Source organism: Giraffa tippelskirchi, chromosome 13, assembly GCF_054371585.1.
Source record: "Giraffa tippelskirchi isolate mGirTip1 chromosome 13, T2T-mGirTip1v1.2.pri, whole genome shotgun sequence".
NCBI lineage: Eukaryota > Metazoa > Chordata > Mammalia > Artiodactyla > Giraffidae > Giraffa > Giraffa tippelskirchi.
In genome coordinates, this window is record NC_137287.1 from 86,661,450 (window position 1) to 86,682,635 (window position 21,186).

Genomic DNA, 21,186 nt, shown 5'->3' on the forward strand with positions numbered 1-21,186 from the left:
CTTCTCTTTAGTTTAAGCTTAGGTTTGTGAAAAACAGACGCCAGTCTTCAGGCAGCACCCAAATAGTTTCGAACATTGTTGTAAGGTTTTTGAGATCAATCCGGTTTGCTGGAGGCAACTGGGAACTGAGCTGCCACCCTTTACAGATCAAGACTGCAGTGAACAAGTCAGGGGAATGGTAAGTGGGAGTGAAAAATATGATGAAATATCCTTCTGCTCTCTTCTGGAATTTTCCTGATAGTGTGTTTAATGTATTCTTGTAGATTTTATTTGTTTCCAGAGCTCCTGTGAAATTTTTCATCTGGTTTCTGATTATTTTTTCACATTTCTAAGGGAGAATTCAATACTTGTTAGCTCACCTTTTTGCTGATATCACTCCACGTGTTAAATTTTATTTGGCTTCACAACATCCCATTGTATCAAAACATCTTGAGTTCCCTGACTCTTCCTATATTTGTTACAGTTTAACTTGTGTACAGGTTCTTCTTTTATGAGTAACCATTGAGCAAGATAATAAATAGAATCGTTATCATTTCCATTATGATATCTTTCTAAAAGTTTTATAACAAAGTCCAAGTATTAAACCCTGTAAGGGTCTGCTTGCACACTGCACATGGTATCCAAAAATTATTAATAATCACCAAAAAACACTTTGCCAGAATGTGTGCCTTTGGTATTTCACCACTATCGGGTCTGGATAGCAACATATTTATGGTGGTGGGAAAAGTAAAGAAGCAAATCTATTTTCATTTGAAATTTTCATTATTAAGGAATAATATTTTGAAAAATACTTATTAGTCACTCCCTTAAATTGTGTGATTCTCTGTATGTGTGTATGTGTATCAGGGGCTTCCCTGATAGCTCAGTTGGTAAACAATCTGCCTGCAGTGCAGGAGACCTGGGTTTGATCCATGGGTTGGGAAGATCCCTTGGAGAAGGGAAAGGCTACTCACTCCAGTGTTCTGGCCTGGAAAATTCCATGAACTGTATAGTCCATGGGGTCACAAAGAATTGGACATGACTGAGCGAGTTTCACTTCACTGTATATGTGTATGTGTATACTTAAGATAGTTAATTATTTCACCTGATGTTTGATCAAAATCAAGCTTCATATTAGAAACATGAAAAAAATGTGTGAAAGTTTCTAGTCTAACATATGGGCTTCCCTGGTGCCTCTGATGATAAAGAATCTGCCTGCAATGTGGGAGACCTGGGTTCAATCTCGGTTGGAAAGATCCCCTGGAGACAGGACATGGCAATCCACTCCAGAATTCTTGCCTAGAGAATCCCATGGACTAGGAGCCTGGTGGAATACAGTCCATGGGATCAAAAGAGTCATACATGACTGAGCAACTAAGCACAGCACAAACTACATATTAGAAAATGAAAAAAAAAATGTATGGAGGTTTCTAGTCTAACAATGGTCAATAATTGTTCAGTCAATTTCATCATTATATAATTAATGATTCAGTTCAGTTCAGATCAGTTGCTCAGTCATGTCCGACTTTTTGTGACCCTATGGACTGCAGCATGCTAGGCCTCCCTGTCCATCGCCAACTCCCAGAGTTTACTCAAACTTATGTCCATTGAGTCAGTGATGCCATCCAAACATCTCATCCTCTGTCATCCCCTTCTCCTCCTGCCCTCTATCTTTCCCAGCCTCAGGGTCTTTTCCAATGAATCAGTTCTTCCCATCAGGTGGCCAAAGTATTGGAGCTTCAGTTTGAGCATCATTCCGTCCAATGAATATTTAGGACTTATTACCTTTAGCATGGACTTGTTTGATCTCCTTAAAGTCCAAGGGACTCTCAAGAGTCTTCTCCAACACCACAATTTAAAAGCATCAATTCTTCAGAACTCAGCTTTCTTTATAGTCCAACTCTCAAATCTATACATGACTACTGGAAAAACCATAGCCTTGACTAGACAGACCTTTGTTGGCAAAGTAATGTCTCTGCTTTTTAACATGCTGTCTAGGCTGGTGATAACTTTCCTGCCAAGGAGTAAGCATGTTTTAATTTCATGGCTGCAGTCACCATCTGCACTGATTTTGGAGCCCCCCAAAATAAAGTCTGCCACTGTTTCTTTCCACTGTTTTGCCATCTATTTGCCATGATATGATGGGACTGGATGCCATGATCTTAGTTTTCTGCATGTTGAGCTTTAAGCCAACCTTTTCACTCTCCACTTTCACTTTCATCAAAGGCTCTTTAGTTCTTCTTTGCTTTCTTCCATAATGGTGGTGTTATCTGCATATCTGTGGTTAATGATTTAACCTCATGTCAATGATTTAATCAGTGTATTTAATGATTACACTGATAAAAATGCAAACAAGTTAATTGACTTCAATCCTCTTCTTATGCCCTGGCTACTGGTTTCACTTTGCCCCTCCTACAACGTATGTGCTAACATTGGAGAGTGCTAGGACATTACCTCCCTGGCATTTATAACCTGTGAAGGCAGAAGAGAAAAATCGGAGTCTGCTTAGTTGGAGGACCAAAACAGACAATGGATCCCAAAAGCCAGAGAGTGAAGCTTAATGACAGTCACTTCATTCCTGCCCTCGGATTTGGCACTGGTACACCTCCAGAGGTAAGTGTAGTGGCTTGGGGTTAAGATATATATATATAGTAAGTGGATGCAACATGAGTGGAAGAAGGTTAAAGTTGTGAAGCATTGAGTTCCTAAGTGACTCTGGGAAGATCATGTGATTCCACTAATCAGGCTAGAAGCAAGCCCTGTGAAAGGGGAGAGAACACCCAGTCTTCACTATGCATCAGGGTCTTATGCTGTGCTCACCTGCAGATTACTCTGGGTTCACCTCCAGTTTCCGTCTCTTTCCCAGCTTGGCAGAAGAGATGAGACTCGGCTGTGGAGAACACTGACTGTCAGCTGCTTGGCTTTGAGGGCAATTACAATCGCAGTGTTTTCTGTATATTTCATTTCAGAACTCTTTCCTCCTTCCAGAAAGACATGACCCAGAGAAATAATTGAGGTGGGAGGGCCTGAAGATGAAGTGACTGAAATCTAGTGGGAGAGAATTGCTTTTCTCCTGTGGTATACCTGCTTGGTGCCAGGCAAGACACACTCCAGCTGTGTTTGGCTTTGTACTTCTGCTTCTGTTTGGAAACTTTTTCTGATGGGAACTATAGTATCATTTAAGATGATAAGCTACAATCTTACATGCCAGGCTTTGTACTGTATCCTTGGATTTTGTAGTCTCTTTAAAGTATAGTTTTTAGTCCTTGGGCATAGTGGGCAAGTCCCTAGACTGGAAGCCAGAAACTTTGCTGTCAATCTTGCCTTTAGCATATGTAGTTGTGACAAGGGACTGTTCTTCAAACTTTGAATCTCACTTTTCCAATTTATAGAACAGAATAAAATATTCAGAGACATTTTGCTGATAAAAGATGGGGACTGTTCACTTTGCAAAATGTGATGAGTGGAGGGAAGGGTCCAGGCTAGTACAGAGCTCACTGGTTTATTCCTCAATACATCCCACAAGGCAAGAGATCATAAGGAAACCAAGACTAGATTCAACAGGGGGATCTTGGACCAAGCATCTACCTCTTTGAAACATGAAAGATCCTGGATTACAGAAACATATTGCAATATTATTTGGCTTGAAAAGGCAGTTAACCCCACCATTTGCAACCACACAGATGAACCTGGAGAACATTAAGCTAAGTGAAATAAGCCAGAAATAGAAAGACAAACAGTGCATGTTCTCTTCATAGGCAGAATCTGAAAAAGTGAACTCATAGAAGCAGAATGTAGAGGAATGGTGACCAGAATCTGGGGACAAGTTTGGGAAAAATGGAAAGATGTTGGTCAAAGGTCCAGACTTTCTATAATGAGATGAATATCTGGAGACCTGATGTACAGTATGGTGACTACAGTTAATAGATATTAAGTATTCTACAAACACATTCCAAAAGTTAGCTATGTGAGATGATGGATCTGCTAACTAGCTTGAATGTGGTAATCGTTAACAATGGATAGTTATATGAGAACATCACTTTTTACACTTTGAACAGATACAGCTTTTATTTGATGTTTTCTGTGTGGTTACAGTGGTAGACAGAGATCTTAGAAGCTTTCACCTAGTTTCTTGATGCATTTACCATCCCCTTGTACTTTTATTAATTTTCCTTCAAACATCTCACTGTATAAATCATATCCACGACTACAATTTTATTCTGAGTCCTTTGAGTTTTTCCACCAGATCACTGAACCTAGAGGGTATTTGGGTCCTCTGATGCCTGTGAGCAGCCAGTGATAGCCTGAGGCTGAAGGGTTCCTAGGTGTCCATTTCATCACTGACCAGGAACATGCAGGGAAAGTGTTATGGGTTCATCGCCACACATGCAGAATGAATCAAACCCATGAAGAAATGTTGGTTCTTGATAAGATCAAGCTTGTGCCTTAGCAATCTCTTAATAATTTGGATATTCAATTACTATGTTTGTTGCTTATGTAGGTTCCTAAGAGTGAAGTTGTGGAGGTCACCAAATTTGCTATAGAGGCTGGGTTCCGGCATATTGACAGTGCTCATGCGTACCAAAATGAAGAGCAGATTGGCCAGGCCATTCGAAGCAAGATTGCCTATGGCACTATGAAGAGAAAAGATATATTCTACACTTCAAAGGTGCTGTGTGTGTTGTGTATGCACATGTGTGTGCAAGTGACTGGGGGCAGATGACAGTTAGGTAATAGAATGAGTAGTTTGGTGGACTATGCTTATTGGTACCACTGTTTTCACACTTATTTGTATCTTAAATCTAGTACCCTTTTTCTTGCACTCTGCCCTCCCCTCCCAAAAGAGTGTAACTATAGCTGTATCATCATGGTGTGTTCAAATTTTAATTTTACATGAAAATCACTTTATTTCTTTAAGCCCAGGCCAGAGCAGTGTAATTTATTATAGGCTAATGAATCAGACAGACCTGGGAGCAGATTATAGCTTTTCTTATCATCTGGGTGAATTTCTCAAATTTCTTCACATTCTGAATCTCAGTTCTCAGCTCCAAGAGTAAGAGAGCATTGGGAGAGGCACTTTGTGTATTATACAGGATCTAGCCAAAGTGTCTTGAATTATGTTCTGCTCATATTAAAGTGTTCAAAGCAGTTTTCCCTATAGTTATGTAAATAAGATAGTAAGTAATTTTGAGAAGATGTATTGTTTGGTCAAATTAGACTAAGGTTCTGCTTTTGTACTCTATCAACTATAGTTCAGTTGATGGGTATGGTCATTATTTGATAAAATTATTTATACCTTGATTCATTTCATTCCATTGTGAGGGATGTACCAATGATAAATTCAATCAAATAATGAAGTTTACATGGTAGGTCAGATAAAGAATGGAACTCAAGAAGAAATGGAACTTTTTTCCCATGGTCATCTCTTTCTAACCAATAGTAGTGTCTAGTTATTAAGTGAAACAAGTCAAACAAAATTACATGAAGCTTTCATTTCACACAGCTGCCTTTGTTTAATTGCTGCGGGTTTGGGCCACTTCCCTTCGTCCAGAGTTGGTCCGACCAGCATTGGAAAAGTCACTGGAAGATTTTCAACTTGACTATGTCGATCTCTACATTATTCATCAACCAGGGGCTTTGGTGGTAGGTGATTCATGTGATCACCTCTGTTCAATGTCTTGGATCAGAATGTCTATAACTTGTATGGATGATTGACAAGATTTTTCTTAGTAGGTTGAAGGAATGATTACACTAGAATAGAATCTCCTAAATAATCATTTGTGATCATCTTTTTGGGGAGGTTCTTTGAATCTCTTACCTGCCTCCAGAGAAACTAATTAAATAATCTGAGACTCTGTCTCAAAATCTTGAGGTAAAAATATGCAAGTTCTGCACACAGTGCTAATTAGGACTGGAAGTTGGGATTTCACATCCAGAGTTTGGTGCGGAGTGCTGAGTGCTGACATGGTTTCACACCTGAACAGGATGACGTCATCTCATCTCTCATCCTTTCATGTTTCATGGATTTGATGGTGTCCTTCTGGGTGGGTCTAAACTTCACAGTCTTCTCAGGACTCAGGAGACCTGGCCACTGTCGCCTGTATTCACAGTGAGGTTTGCAGACTGCACTTAGCCGTTAAGAACTGTGTTATGTAGAGGAGAATTTTCCAGTTGTTCCAGTGGTTAGGACTGTGTGCTTTCGGTGCTGAGTCAGGGTGTTTTGAGGGAGTGGGTTCAATTCCTGTTCAGGGAATTAAGATACAGCAAACCCACGGCACAGCCAAAGCAAAACAACAAGAACAACCTCTATTATGCAGAACTCTTTTTTTAAAATACAGAAATCTACTCAAGCCATCCTTTGCCAAAGAGTTTATTGGACTATGTAGATGGCAATTCCCATCTACATAGATTTAAGGATTCATAATACTTCACAGAAATGTCTCTGTTTTTCTATTCCTTATCATGACATAAGTCTTGGTTTGCTTCATTTTTATATGAGCATTTTCCATGGGTGGCAGAATGACCTCGATCTGTTCAAGCCTCATTGTCCAGAATAATTGAGGGTATGTCTGCATCTTCCACATAGCTTATCAACCTGAAGAGAACCTTGCTGGTTCATGTGTATGCCCTGAAGCTATCAGATGTTCAGAGTGAAAAGGAATTCTGATATTTAGTCTAGGTCAAGATTGCAACTTTTATGCCAGCAGTAAGACATAACTTACTGTCACTTCCTGCACAATAGAGGCATTTCAAGAAGAAGTATAAGGGGAGAAAAAATTTCACTTAAGGCACTGACAATTCCCGTGAGAATGTAGGAAAATTATATCTATCAAAATATATAGTATGTATAAGAGATTAGTGGAAAACTGCCTTCCAAGGACATTGCTGATAACTCCATCTGCAAATCACTTTGCAAATATTAGTATGCAGAATGTAAACGATCCTCATGGAGGTTTAGCATTCTAGTCCCAGATGTGCCTGGCAGGCTAGCTAAATGTGGAGAAATTATTTGGTGACATCTCTGAAATGACTGCTTCTATTCCAGCCAGGGGAGGCACTTTTCCCAACAGATGAAAATGGAAAACCGATGTTTGACTCAGTGGATCTCTGTCGCACGTGGGAGGTGAGTCTGGGGAGGAGAGAACCAGGGGAGGAGCCAGAGGAGGGGGAATCTCCTTCATTTCTTCCACCTGTGAGAATGGGCTGTGGACCATCAGACTTAGCAGTTCATGAATGTAAGGGCTGGGATGCTGGGGTTGTGGGGAGGGAACCATTGCTGAAATGTTCACAGAGAGGAATGAAATGGAGAATTTGGGACAGTGTAGATAGGCATTTCTTTCCATCCATGTGATTGTCTTCTCCAGGTTTTCTCTAAGGAGGCGATGCTACTTCTTGTGTCATGACCTTCTTCCCTTTATCTTCTTGATAAGCAATGCTAATTCTTGACCAGAGACCCTCTTAACGATTTTTTCAGCATTTCTTATTGCTATATTGCCCATTCCAAGTGAATGTTCACCACCCCTCCCTCCCAGGCCCTGGAGAAGTACAAAGACGCAGGGTTGACCAAGTCCATCGGGGTGTCCAACTTCAACCACAAGCAGCTGGAGAAGATCCTGAACAAGCCAGGGCTCAAGTACAAGCCCGTCTGCAACCAGGTGAGCAGCTCGGCTCCTCTCCCTCCTGCTCTTCAGAACCTCCTTCTTGCACTGGAGCCTGATGTCTGTCTGTCTTTCCCTCCTGTTCATCCGACATTTGTGGACAGAGGATTCTACAGAGCTGAGCCTGTGTGATTAGAGTCTATAACAGTATCTTTGATTAACTTTGGGTGGAAAAGTTGTAGATGGCTTCCTGCTTAATCGTGGTGGGGACTGAGGGAAGGTAACCGAGGTCAAGAAGGTGAAATTCCTTCAGAACTTAGAGGAAGGAAGCGTTTCCCTGAGCTGAAAGCGTGACCAGAAATCAGGTGTGAAAGTGCTCGGATGAAACTGTGTACAGGAAGGAAGACCATGAAAACATGGAATGGGAAGTAAATAAACAGAAAAACCAGGTGAGACAGGTGTTAAGGGTTTGTGTGGGGTTTAAATGCCTGAATCCTTAGTCTTGGTGTCCCAACTTCAACAGGGACCACAGTACAGAGAAATGTGCTGGAGACTATGAAAGTCACCCAGATTAGAGCATGAAGTTAAACGCTTATGGGGATCCTGACAGTTGATGGAAGAATTACTCAGGAATTAGAGCAGACCTTGTGATTTATTCAGTCTTATTCTGGTTTCTTATTCTATGATTTCTAGCATAAAATTGTTAAACACATTTTTCTGTGTCTTTCTGTGCTCTTACCGAGAAGGCAATGGCAACCCACTCCAGTACTCTTGCCTGGAAAATCCCATGGAAGGAGGAGCCTGGTAGGCTGCAGTCCATGGAGTCGCTAGGAGTCGGACACAACTGAGCGACTTCACTTTCACTTTCCACTTTCATGCATTGGAGAAGGAAATGGCAATCCACTTCAGTGTTCTTGCTTGTAGAATCCCAGGGACGGGGGAGCCTGGTGGGCTTCCGTCTATGGGGTTGCACAGAGTTGGACATGACTAAAGCACCAGCAGCTGCTAGGCTGTTATGTTTTTTGGTTCTACTTTTACTCTGTGAGAAAATTTAACATGAAATCGATCCTTTTACCGAATTTTTAACTATACAATACTATAATGTTGTTAACTCTAGGGACAATGATGTACAGCAAATCTAAAGTTATTGCCTCTTGTATAATTGAGATTTATTAAGATTAGAAATTCCTGGTTTTCCCCTACTACCATCCCCTGGTGACAAGCACTCTACCATTTAATTCTGAGTTTGACCACTCCCCATATATATTGTAACTTAGAGATGATATATACCTCATGTAGTATTTATCCATCTTCAATGGTCTTATTTCATATGTACCAAAGTCTTTCACCTACAGCCAGACATCCTGGAATGTGAAGTCAAGTGGGCCTTAGAAAGCATCACTACAAACAAAGCTAGTGGAGGTGATGGAATTCCAGTTGAGCTCTTTCAAATCTTGAAAGATGATGCTGTGAAAGTGCTGCACTCAATATGCCAGCAAATTTGGAAAACTCAGCAGTGGCCACAGGACTGGAAAAGGTCAGTTTTCATTCCAATCCCAAAGAAAGGTAATTTCAAAGAATGTTCAAGCTACCCCACAATTGCACTCATCTCACACACTAGTAAAATAATGCTCAAAATTCTCCAAGCCAGGCTTCAGCAATACATGAACCGAGAACTTCCAGATGTTCAAGCTGGTTTTAGAAAAGGCAGAGGAACCAGAGATCAAATTGCCAACATCCGCTGGATCATTGAAAAAGCAAGAGAGTTCCAGAAAAATATCTATTTCTGCTTTATTGACTATGACAAAGCCTTTGGCTGTGTGGATCACAATAAACTGTGGAAAATTCTGAAAGAGATGGGAATACCAGACCACCTGACCTGCCTCTCGAGAAACCTGTATGCAGGTCAGGAAGCAATGGTTAGAACAGGACATGAAACAACAGACTGGTTCCAAACTGGAAAAGGAATATGTCAAGGCTATATATTGTCACCCTGCTTACTTAACTTATATGCAGAGTGCATCATCAGAAACGCTGGGTTGGAAGAAGCACAAGCTGGAAGCAAGATTGCCAGGAGAAATATCAATAACCTCAGATATGCAGATGACAACACCCTTATGGAAGAAAATGAAGAGGAACTAAAAAGCCTCTTGATGAAAGTGAAAGAGGAGAGTGAAAAAGTTGGCTTAAAGCTCAACATTCAGAAAACCAAGATCATGGCATCTGGTCCCATCACTTAATGGGAAATAGATGGGGAAAGAGTGGGAACAGTGGCAGACTTTAGTTTTGGGGGCTCCAGAATCACTGCTGATGGTGACTGCAGCCATGAAATTAAAAGACGCTTACTCCTTGGAAGGAAGGTTATGGACAACCTAGATAGCATATTGAAAAGCAGAGACATTACTTTGCCAACAAAGTCCGTCTAGTCAAGGCTATGGTTTTTCCAGTGGTCATGTATGGATGTGAGAGTTGGATGGTGAAGAAAGCTGAGCGTTGCAGAACTGATGGTTTTGAACTGTGGTGTTGGAGAAGACTCTTGAGAGTCCCTTGGACTGCAAGGAGACCCAATCAATCCATCCTAAAAGAGATCAATCCTGGGTGTTCATTGGAAGGTCTGATGTTGAAGCTGAAACTCCAATACTTTGGCCACCTCATTCGAGGGGTTGACTCATTGGAAAAGACCCTAATGCTGGGTAGGATTGGAGGCGGGAGGAGAAGGGGACGACAGAGGATGAGATGGTTGGATGGCATCACTGACTCGATGAACATGGGTTTGGGTAGACTCCGGGAGTTGGTGATGGACAGAGAGGCCTGGCGTGCTGCAATTCATGGGGTCGCAGAGAGTCGGACACGACTGAGCGACTGAACTGAACTGAACTGAACTCCATTTCTTCTAAAGGATTCTTGTCCACAGTAGTAAGTCATCTGAGTTAAATTACTCCATTCCAGTCCATCTTAGTTTGCTGATTCCTAGAATATCGATGTTCACTATTGCCATCTCCTGTTTGACCCCTTCCAATTTGCCTCAATTCACGGACTTAACATTCCAGGTTCCTATGTAATATTGTTCTTTATAGCAATGGACTTTGTCTCCATCACAACTCACATCACAACTGGGCATTGTTTTTGCTTTGACTCTGTCTTTTGATTTTTTCTGGAGATATTTCTTCACTGATAGCATACTGGGCACCTACCAACCTGGGGAGTTCATCTTTCAGTGTCCTATCTTTTTCCCTTTTCATGGGATTCTCAAGGCAAGAATACTGAAGTGGTTTGCCATTCCCTTCCCCAGGGGATCACGTTTTGTCAGACCTCTCCACCACAACCTGTCTGTCTTGGGTGGCCCTACATAGCATGGCTCATAGTTTCATTGAGTTAGACAGGACTATGGTCCATGTGATCAGTTTGGCTAGTTTTATGTTATTGTGGTTTTCATCTGTCTGTCCTCTGATGGATAAGGATACGAGGCTTATGGAAACTTCCTGATGGGAGAGACTGACTGAGGTATACAGCAGGCCGCTGCTGACCTGTATCTCTGCAGGAGAGACTCAAGTTCAGTTTTGGCTCAGTCTCTGTAGGGTCTCTGTGTCCTGGTGTGCACAAGGTTTGTTTGAGCCCTCGAGGTCTCTGACGGGCATGAGGTTTGATTCTAAATGTGATTTTGCCCCTCCTACTGTCTTGTTGGGACTTCTCCTCTGCCCATGGATGTAGGGTATCTTTTTTTGGTGGGATCCAATATTCTCCTGTTGACAGTTGTTCAGCAGTGAGTTGTAATTTTGGAGTTCTCACAGGAGAAGATGAGCACATGTCCTTCTACTTTGCTATCTTGAAGACTTTTAGACTCATCATCCCCTGAGGTGACATTTTTCATTGGTACTGTTTCATGGGGGCTTGTTGGTTAATATTAGGTATGGAAAATGCAAAATTTTCTTTGTCTTGTGGGGCTAAGGGGATTGTATAAAAACAATCTTTAAGATCTAGAACTATAATTGGCCAATTCTGAGGTATGGCCGAAGGGGATGGGAGTCCAGGCTGCAAGGTCCCCATGGGCTGCATTACTGCATTAATAGCTCGAAGCTCATGAAGCAGCCTCCATTTGCCTGATTTTTTATGGACTGTGAAAACTGGAGTATTCCAAGGACTAGTACTCTTCTCTATGTGTCCTGCTTGAAACTGTTCTTCTACCAAGGCTTGTAAATGTATAAGTTTCTCCCTTGCTAGAGGCCATTGATCCACCCAAACAGGTTTAGATGTAAGCCATGTTAGAGGTGTGGCATGTGGTGGCAGAGAAACTTTAATGGCCCTCAAGTAGCCCTTTTCTGTCCAGTTTTGGCTGAATAGGTAAAGGAGAAGGATCTCCCTGTAAATTATTTCCTAGCTCTTTTTCTGGTTGACATCTCATTCTTGCCATTGTATGATCTGCCTTTTCCTCATTGGAGAGAACTAGGTACCAATGGGCAAGAAGATCTCTGCCCCATAAATTACAGGGAATGTCTGCAATAAAAGATTGGAGGTGAGCAAGTTGTTTGTCAGGCCCTAGGCAGGGGAGAACTGTTGTACTTCCAGCAAATTGTTAAGGTTCCCCCAAGCCTGATTATCTTTTCCTGGGGTTCAGTCAGGGGCCAGTCACCTGGCCATTGAGGAGAAGTAATGATGGAAATGTCAGCCCCAGTATCTAAGAGTTCAGAGAACGTTTTTCCTTGGATTTTAGCCTTACATGTGGGCCGATCTGAGAGTATTTGTTGAGTAAAGCACACTACTTGATCACCTGTGCTCCCAAATCCTTGTTCTCCTCTGGTGACAAGATTATAGTTGTTAGGGGCATGGTAAGGGAAGAGAAGGAGTTGAGCAATTTGTTGAGCTTGAGGAATGGCATGGAATGAATGAGAGAGAGCCATTACTTTAATTTCTCCTGAACAGTCTGTGTCAGTAAGGCCAGGAAGAATTTGGAGGCCCTTCAGGGTAAGGCCACTTCTGCCTGGAATGAGTCTTATGGTCCCTGGTGGAATGGAGTCTTGGATCCCAGTAGGGATTGCTACCAGATGGTGGTGATGGGGGATCCAATTCTTTAATTTGAATAGTTACTCGGGTTGGGAGATCCAATCCGGCACTTCCACTGGTAGAGACTGAGAGGCTGGAGATAGGTTGAAGGATGTGCTGGAGGTCCTCACAGTGTATGCCCCCACTGTCTGTGGGGCCTGGGGCTAGCCCCAGTGGCAGTTTCTGGGCTGCAAAGGGGAACGGTTCTTCTGGAATTTTGATCTGCATTGATTAGCCCAATGATTGCCTTTTTGGTACCTAGGATACAGTCCTGGTGTTTTCTTTTCACCAGTGGGCAGGGTATTGTAATATCTATTTTGGGCCCAGAACCGCAAGCCTTTTTCATATGTTCAAATTTTCCACATTGTGAACATTTGGCAGGGGAAGATCTAAAATTGTTTTTAAAGGTAAGACAATTGCTTGGGCTAGCTTGATTTGTTTGTGAGCCTGTGTACCAACATTTTGACATGCTCGAACACAATTAGCAAGGCTGCCATTTTGACGAATAGTGTTAAGGGAGGCCTTGCAATCTTTATTGGCATTTTTATAGGCTAATTCTTTTACCAAAATGTCCTCCACTGCAGGACTATTAATTTGACGGTTGAGAGCAGATGAGAGCTTGTCTACAAATTCAGTGAAGTCTCTTCTAGGTCTGTGTAATATTTTAACAAATGAACCGGTAGGCTCACTGGGTTCTCATACTCTCTGCCCCCACTTCAGCAGCATTTTGCACTCTGTACATATGCTCCCACCAGTATACCTTCATAAGTCAATTGGACTGTTGGACTGATATATTGCCATGTGCCTATGAGCATTTCAAAAGTAAGATTATCTCCATTGGCCAAATTAATACAGGCCTGCTCTTGGCACAACTCAGTATAAGAGGCAAAAATCTGTAAATATTGGGGACCACTTAAAGCTGTTTTGGCTAGCATTTTAACATCGTAACGAGAGCATCTCCCATGCAAACAAATTTCTAACAGATCCCATGTATGTATACGGGGAATTGATCCCATTCAGTCTAACACTAGATTTAGTTCCTTTAAAACCTTGATGTCAAAAGTTTCATGGGTTGTAATAACCTGAGTGGGATTACTGGGGTTGGGCCTGTAATCGAAAGGGAAAGCAAGATGGCCCTCAATGTCTAAAGCACCCATAGGAAGGGCAGAGGCCATGGCCTACTGAAACCAGGTCAGCAGCTTATCCTCCCAAGACATTTCTGGACCCAGTGGAGGAGGCAGTGGTGGAAAATTGCCCTTGAGCTTGGGTGGCAAAGGGGCGGAAGGGTTAACAAGACGTCTGAGGACACCAAATTCTCACATTATTTCTCAGTCTGTAAAGGGTATAGGATCGATCACACTAGCCCCCAGGTGGCAAATACCATCACGGGTATGAGAAACCCTCTCCTGTGTGCTGTTTTCAAATTTTCTCCAACTGGATCCCAAGTTTCAATATCTACAGTGCCTTCTTCTGGAAACCAATGATTATGTTTAACCACCTCTCTTAGCAATTGTGTCGATGGCTCCTCTTTCACCTGCGCTTCTGCAGTCCAGAGGAGGTGCCTCAAAAGCTGGAGATGATGTTTCTCAGCTTTACTCAAATCCTTCCCCACTGATACCCTGACTTTGACAACAAGGGACTTCCCACACTTAGAGTTTGAGGGCCAGGTCGTGATCCAGGCGTCTCACCTACCGCTCACTGTCTTCACTTTCAGTTTTACCCTCGGGGGAATCCTTCCCGACTTCAGGTCCCTGTACAGGAGCCACCTGCCATGTCCAGCACAGAGGGTGAGAAAGACCTGAACCAGGGGCGAGCACGTAATGAACAGACAGACACATCTAATTTGCAAGAGGGAGATGAGGGGGCCCTCCTGCTATCCATGGCAGGAAGCCAAGAAGGCTCCTTTCAGCCCGCACGTTTATGGGCAGAAGTCACATGAGATCACTGGGAAATAGCTATACTGGGGAGTTTGATCAGCGCACCATAAAGAAGGAGTAAAGTTGAGGCTCTGCTGTTGATCAGGAACATTTGTTTTGTTTCCATGGGGGTAGACGCAGGGGCCGGCAGTGAAGCGGAGCAGACAGCACGCCCAGCCCCAGGTCTGTCCATTCAGCATGCTTACTAGAACAATCACGAGGGCATAGTTTGCCACACCCTCGAGCCACGGGACAGGTTCTGGTCTCTGCTCTGCCAGGCTGCAACAATATTTTGCTGACCTGAGTCTGATTGTGGTTCACATGTCATTTTGAGTCATCTTAAGCTCTTTTAATGTAAAACGGCCACCCAGTCATTGTGTTACCAAGATATCCAGGCAAGGTTTTGACAAATGCACTGTATTTATCATTGTTATCTTGTGATGCTAATTAACTTGTTTCTGTAATCCTAGATTATGTAAATTAGTAGTTAAATGTGAACTCCTTGCTACATTAAGGTTACATATTTTGACAAGAACATGTTAGTTGCATGCTTTGTCCCTAAATGAACCCAGGTAGGAAGTGCATAGTGACAAGTTGTCCCACTGTGAGTGACAGTACTTTTGTTCTTCTGGTAAAGCTATTGGTAGCTGGATATTTTATTTGGAAATGTGTATTCTCCCTGTTGAAATTATCTAGTCATCTGTTGGATGATAACCATCATCAGGGGAAGTTTGATTTCCCCCAAGTTTTCACATAATTGTTAAGAATCCATTGATGACTTTCAACTGAATTAATTATTTCATTGGAATGTTTTTCATTATTTTCCATTTTAAATGCTCTTTTTAATCTTCTGACCTGACATTTTATTGTAAAAGTAAAATTCCCTCATTATTCAGGATAAAATACATCTATTCCTATAAGACAGGTTAACACAACAATTTTATGGACTCTGAGGGAGAAGGTGAGGGTGGGACGTTCTGGGAGAATGGCATTGAGACATGTGTATTGTCATATGTGAAACAGAGCACCATTCCATGTTCGATGCATGTGACAAGGGCTCAGGGCCGGGGCAATGGGATGATCCAGAAGGATGAGAGGGGGAGGGAGGTGGGTGGGGGGTTCGGGAAGGGGAACACATGTAAACCCATGGCTGATTCTTGTCAATGTATGGCAAAAACTATTACAATATTGTAAAGTAATTAGCCCCCAACTAAAATAAATAAATTTATAAAAAAAAAAAAAAAAAAAAGAAAACCAAGAAAAAAAAAAAAAAAAAGACAAGTTAAAACGCTGCACTCCTTCACATTAACTGTCAGTTTCTGCGAAAAGATTTATTGTAATAATCACCATCTCTGGAGAGAAGCGTTTTTGTTCTTTCTCTCTCTCTCAGGGTTTTTTATTGCCTCTGGGTGCTACATTTGCTTTCACTCATGATTCCCTTTGGTGTTCAAATCTACTGAAATGTCACCGATCGGAATTCATCAAACTGGTTCTTTTGTCCTTCAGACATTTCTTCATAAGACTGTGCAATTTCTTTCTTTCTGGCATTGTTTGAGGTCCAGAGCTTAGACAGCTCTTTTCCTGTCCCAGGTCTGGAATTAGGCATGTGTCTTGGTCTGTTCAGTGGTGTTCAGCAACCAAGATCTGGTCCATAGAATTATTTGTGCTCAGTAATGTCATTACTTTTTACCTTTTCAGGGGAAAGAAATATAATTTAAAAAAATTCTTTCCTTGATATTTCCAGTTGTAATTTGATGTGACACAGTTTTTCTTCAGCATAAATAATTCCTACTTTTAAGTTTTCTCTGATGTATTACCTTTTCATATAGTCTGACACTCTTTTCTGTTGGCATTCTATAGGTGGAATGTCACCCTTATCTCAACCAGAGCAAACTGCTGGAGTTCTGCAAGTCACACGATATTGTCCTAGTTGCCTATGGTGCTCTGGGAGCCCAACAAACATTAAAATGGTAATGAACATTATTGATGGCCACAGGGAGTTTATCTAAAACTCATTTTTTGATGAAAATATTATTATTATGTACTCAGTGCTTTGGAGATAACTCTGAAAGGGTAGAGGGGAGAGAAGACAGATGGAAGAAATCCTCTTCTGTCTTTTCATCACCCAGCTAGATTTCTTACATTGCATGTGTCTTGTATATAGATTTTAGCACAAGTGTCTGCATTAAAATCTCTATATAATCCCTCAGTTGATAAGTAAGACATAAGCTTTGTCATAATTTACTTATTTATGGACTAATGAGCACATTACTATAATAGACTTACCAAGTCTCCCTCACCTTATGTCTAAAATCAGGATAATAACACATAATTTCCAGGTTTATCATGATTGAAAAATAAATACAATTGAACCATTTTTGTAAACATTTGTAGAAGAATTGCACAATGTCAATGATTATGAAATGTGTGGTCTTCATTTTCAGACTAGTCAACTTTTATCAACACCTGAGGCAAGTGAAAATTAGAAAAAAATGAAAAACAAACTATTTCCCAATCTTTCCCATTATGGTCTCCTTTCATACCATTGTCTTTACTTTTGAGCATTGATTGGAAAAGAAAAATAACCACAGAGAAGTAAAAAAGAAAGAAAATGCATGAGTTTGGCAGTCCTGGTTTCAACTCAATGATGCATCTGAATCACCTGCAGAGATCTGTAAACACAGAATGGGAGGTGAAATATCTGAGGTTCTGTATCAGCTTGTCTTCAGCTAAGCCATGGAATTTTGTGTTTCTAACAAGATCCCAGGTGATACTGATGATGCTGGTTCATGGACCACACTTTGAGAAGCACTGGCCTAGAGTTGACATACCTGATCTGTTTGGGAAGCCTCTTCATAAACTGAGTACTTAGTCTTAGCTCCTCAGCATTTCTGAATATCCTTCCAGGGTGAATTCGAACCTCCCCTTTCTCTTGGAGGACCCGGTTCTCTCTGCCATTGCCAAAAAGCACAAGCAAACTCCAGCTCTGGTTGCCCTTCGCTACCAGATACAACGTGGGGTTGTGGTTCTGGCCAAGAGTTACAACAAGAAGCATATCAAAGAGAACATACAGGTGATGAGTGGGGCTGTGGGCAGAGGGCTCCTAAGGAATATCCTTCACGAGGGTCATTTTCTGTCTGAGGATAGACATGGCTTCCCTTTCCCCTCTTGTTGTCCCCTTTCAGCTGGAAAGTCCTCCAGTACCCAGGGGGAGGCCAGCTCCCTCGGGGAAAAATTAATATAATTTTTCCTTCTTTCCAGGTGTTTGATTTTGAACTGACCCTGGAAGACATGAAAGCAATCAATGGCCTCTACAGCAATATACGATATTACAATTTTCAACTGTAAGTGATTTGTATATGTTCCACAAATGCTGTTTTCTCTAACATGTAGATCAGCAGAGGAGTAAGCTTTCTTGAAGCTTAATTTCAGGGAGACAGCCCTGGTTTGCAGTGTAGGAGTAAAGCAGGGGCTTCCTTCAGACATCAGACCAGAGGTTTCCTCCAGGGTTCTGTCTCTGATCAACAGAAATATGATTGGGGCCCAGGACAGCCAATTGGCAAAATCTCCAGTGTTGACATTGTGCTGAATTCACTACATTGTACTCCTAATCCCTGTGCCTGGTGTACCTCCTCTCAGGGCCCAGAAACTCAGGAAACACAGAGGGCACAGTGCCTGCAGCCCATTCTTCTTTCAGAAAGTGAAAGCGTTAGATGCTCAGTCTTGTCTGACTCTTTGCCACCCCATCAACTGTAGCCCACTAGGCTCCTTCTTTCAGAGACTGATGCAAATGTTTCACCTTTACTTCTTTATAGAATCAGGAAGAAATGATACATAATGACTGGGTAATAAGGAATCCATCCTGAATTACATTCCTGTTATCCTAACAGAATTGTAAACGTATTGTTGATATTATTTCTGGAAGAGGGGCCCATGAAGGCCAACATGCTTCAGTGTGAAAAGTCACAGTGAGCCTGGCTCCACTCCCTCTCCTAAGTGTCTGGTGGATTTTCTCCCTGATGGACTTTTCTTCACCAAGACACCATCTATTTCTTCCAAATTTATCTCTTTATTGACCTTTTCCCCATCACATCTCCCATTTGCTCATCCTTAAAATGTCACCAGATGAATTTTGAGTATATCATGAACTGACCCTCCTGAGAGAGACTTCTGTCCTTAGGTGGACACACCTGGTAAGATCATCTGTGTCTCTCTGGTTTCTTGAGTTAAGACTCACCCCAGTGTAGACTTTGTCCATCAGGAGTCCATCCACAGGGGAGCTCCCACCCCCTTGACTTTACTTAGTTAGTACCATGGAATTCCAGCTGCCTAATTACTGCAGGAGGGTGTCAGGACTGAAGAGACAGAAGACTAATCAAATAGAGAGATGTTGGGAGGAAGTTTAGAGAAAAGGGAACACAAATTAGTGGGAAAATGAAGATTTAGTTTCAAATGGAAGATCTCAAAACTTCCCTTGTTTGTAGTGTTCAGTCGCTTCAGTTGTGTCTGACTCTTTGCAACCCTATGAACCGTAGCCCGCCAGGCTCCCCTGCCCATGGGATTCTCCAGGCGAGAATATTGTATTGGGTTGCCATGCCCTTCTTGAGGGGATCTTCCCAACCTGGGTATTGAATCCATGTCTCCTGCGTTTCCTGCATTTCAGGCGGATTCTTTACCCAGTGAGCCACTGGGAAGCCTCCTTGATGGAAAGAAGATATATGTATATTTATATGTACATTTACACATGGGCTTCCTAGTTGGCGCTAATGGTGACAAACTCACGTGCCAATGCAGGAGACCTAAGAGATGCAGGTTGGATCTATGGGTTGCAAAGATCCCCTGGAGAGGGAATGGCAACCTATTCCAGTATTCTTGCTTGGAGAACCACATGTACAGAGGAACCTGGTGGGCTACAGTCCATGGAGCCGCATAGAGTCAGACATGACTGAAGCGACTTAGCACACAGCACACCTGCACATATATATGGGCTTCCTAGGGGGCAGTAGTTGGTAAAGGACCCGCATGCCAATGCAGGAGACATAAGAGATGCAGGTTTGATCCCTGGGTGGGAAGATCCCCTGGAGCAGTGCAGGCAACTCACTCCAGTATTCTTGCCTGGAGAATCTCATGGACAGAGAAGCCTGGTGGGCTATAGTCCATAGGGTCACTAAGAGTTGGACATAACTGAGCAACTTAGTATGCATGCATACTTATGTATATGTATATTATGATTCTGAAAAAAAATGATGAAAAATGAGAAAAGATAGCAAGTTACTTTTCTCTCCTCAAAAGCTTTTATGTATGTTTTGTGCTCTCCTTCTTTATGCTGTGAATGCCTAGACTTACTCATCCTTGTAGGTTTATGTGAATAGCACAGCTCCTGGCACATGGAATTGCTCAGGATGCACTCTTAAATGAATTGAATTGAAAAAAACAAATTTAGAAAGAAAAATCAGATTATAAGGAAGGAAAACAGCAGCAATATTAATTAATAAATAATGAGTATAGTCATATAATGCAAATTAAGAAATCAGTAATCACATTATATAGGTATGATTGGTTATGTGTATGTGGTATTTCTTCAATTTAATAGTTATTCCTTAATGGAAGCACCGTGTATTTGAGGGGTGCTCAATATTTTCTTTTTTTTCTGTTGAATGGATTTAAGAAAAACAGCAAAGAATTCCTTAACTGTGATCCTTCTCACCACTTAGGGTCAAAAATTCCACCTGTGTCTGAAATGACCTCCACAGTTACCCCTAGGTCTGTGCCCTCTTTTAAATTGTAACCTGAGTCAAACTATCTGTCTCTGTGGAGTGAATATTACACGTGAATGTTGGGATTTGACATGTAGATGCCGTGTGCACATAGAGCAGGCACTTGATGTGTGCTTGTTGGGGGAGAAGATGGGATGTGTTTATAGATTTAGAGTTTTAGCCCATCCCACAGAGTAATGCTCTCTATGACAATATGACAGATTTAATAAATTATTTCTCCTCTTTCTCTTTCAGGTTGGTTGATCACCCTGAGTATCCATATTCTGAAGAATATTGACTGTGAGCTGTCCACCATGCATTCTACCAGAACTTTTTTTCTAGGGTTGTGAAGAGCATTTCTATACTTGGTGGAGATGTTTAAAAGAAGTGTATGAAGTTTTGAAGCTTGTTAATCTTTAAAAAAAATTTTATCAAATAAAGAAGACTTCAAATATGAATTCTAGTTTTTTGTGATAACAACATAATTTGGAAAATAAAAGAGAAAGGATAGAAAATAAAAATAACCTCCGACTAACTGATTTAAAAATTCTGGTGCCTGTTCCTTTGTCAAAAATGTATTAGTAAATCTAAGAAAGAAATGGAAAATTCTATTTGAGTCAGATTTGAGAACTATAACCCAGGAAGAGCATCTCAGAAAGCCTGAGAACTGATCTGTCCTCTAGAAGTCAAGGCACAGGGATGTAAGTTTTGGAGACAGAGGGCTCTGCATGAAAAGATATTATTGACAGTGTACATAATCCAGATCTAAGCATCATCATGGTGGGTCATATGACTCCTTACAAGGTCAAGAAGGAGTTTATTTTTTAAGGAGCTGTCTTACTGATGCTAGGAGACTGTTGTTCTTCAATGTCGAGCAGGTCATCCCTCTGATGTGGG

At 41.7% G+C, this 21,186-nt stretch overlaps 1 protein-coding gene across 1 annotated transcript; it reads left to right on the top strand.

Annotated features, from left to right (window-relative positions):
• The first annotated feature begins 2,508 nt into the window (after window positions 1-2,508).
• On the top strand, window positions 2,509-20,747 carry LOC145531319 (aldo-keto reductase family 1 member C3-like). Its single transcript, XM_081553421.1, has 9 exons — window positions 2,509-2,592; window positions 4,481-4,647; window positions 5,505-5,622; window positions 7,025-7,102; window positions 7,512-7,634; window positions 16,394-16,503; window positions 17,441-17,606; window positions 17,795-17,877; window positions 20,545-20,747. The coding sequence occupies exons 1-9, from the start codon at window positions 2,509-2,511 to the stop codon at window positions 20,585-20,587; spliced, it is 972 nt and encodes a 323-aa protein (XP_081409547.1). The 3' UTR covers window positions 20,588-20,747.
• The last annotated feature ends 439 nt before the right edge of the window (window positions 20,748-21,186 follow it).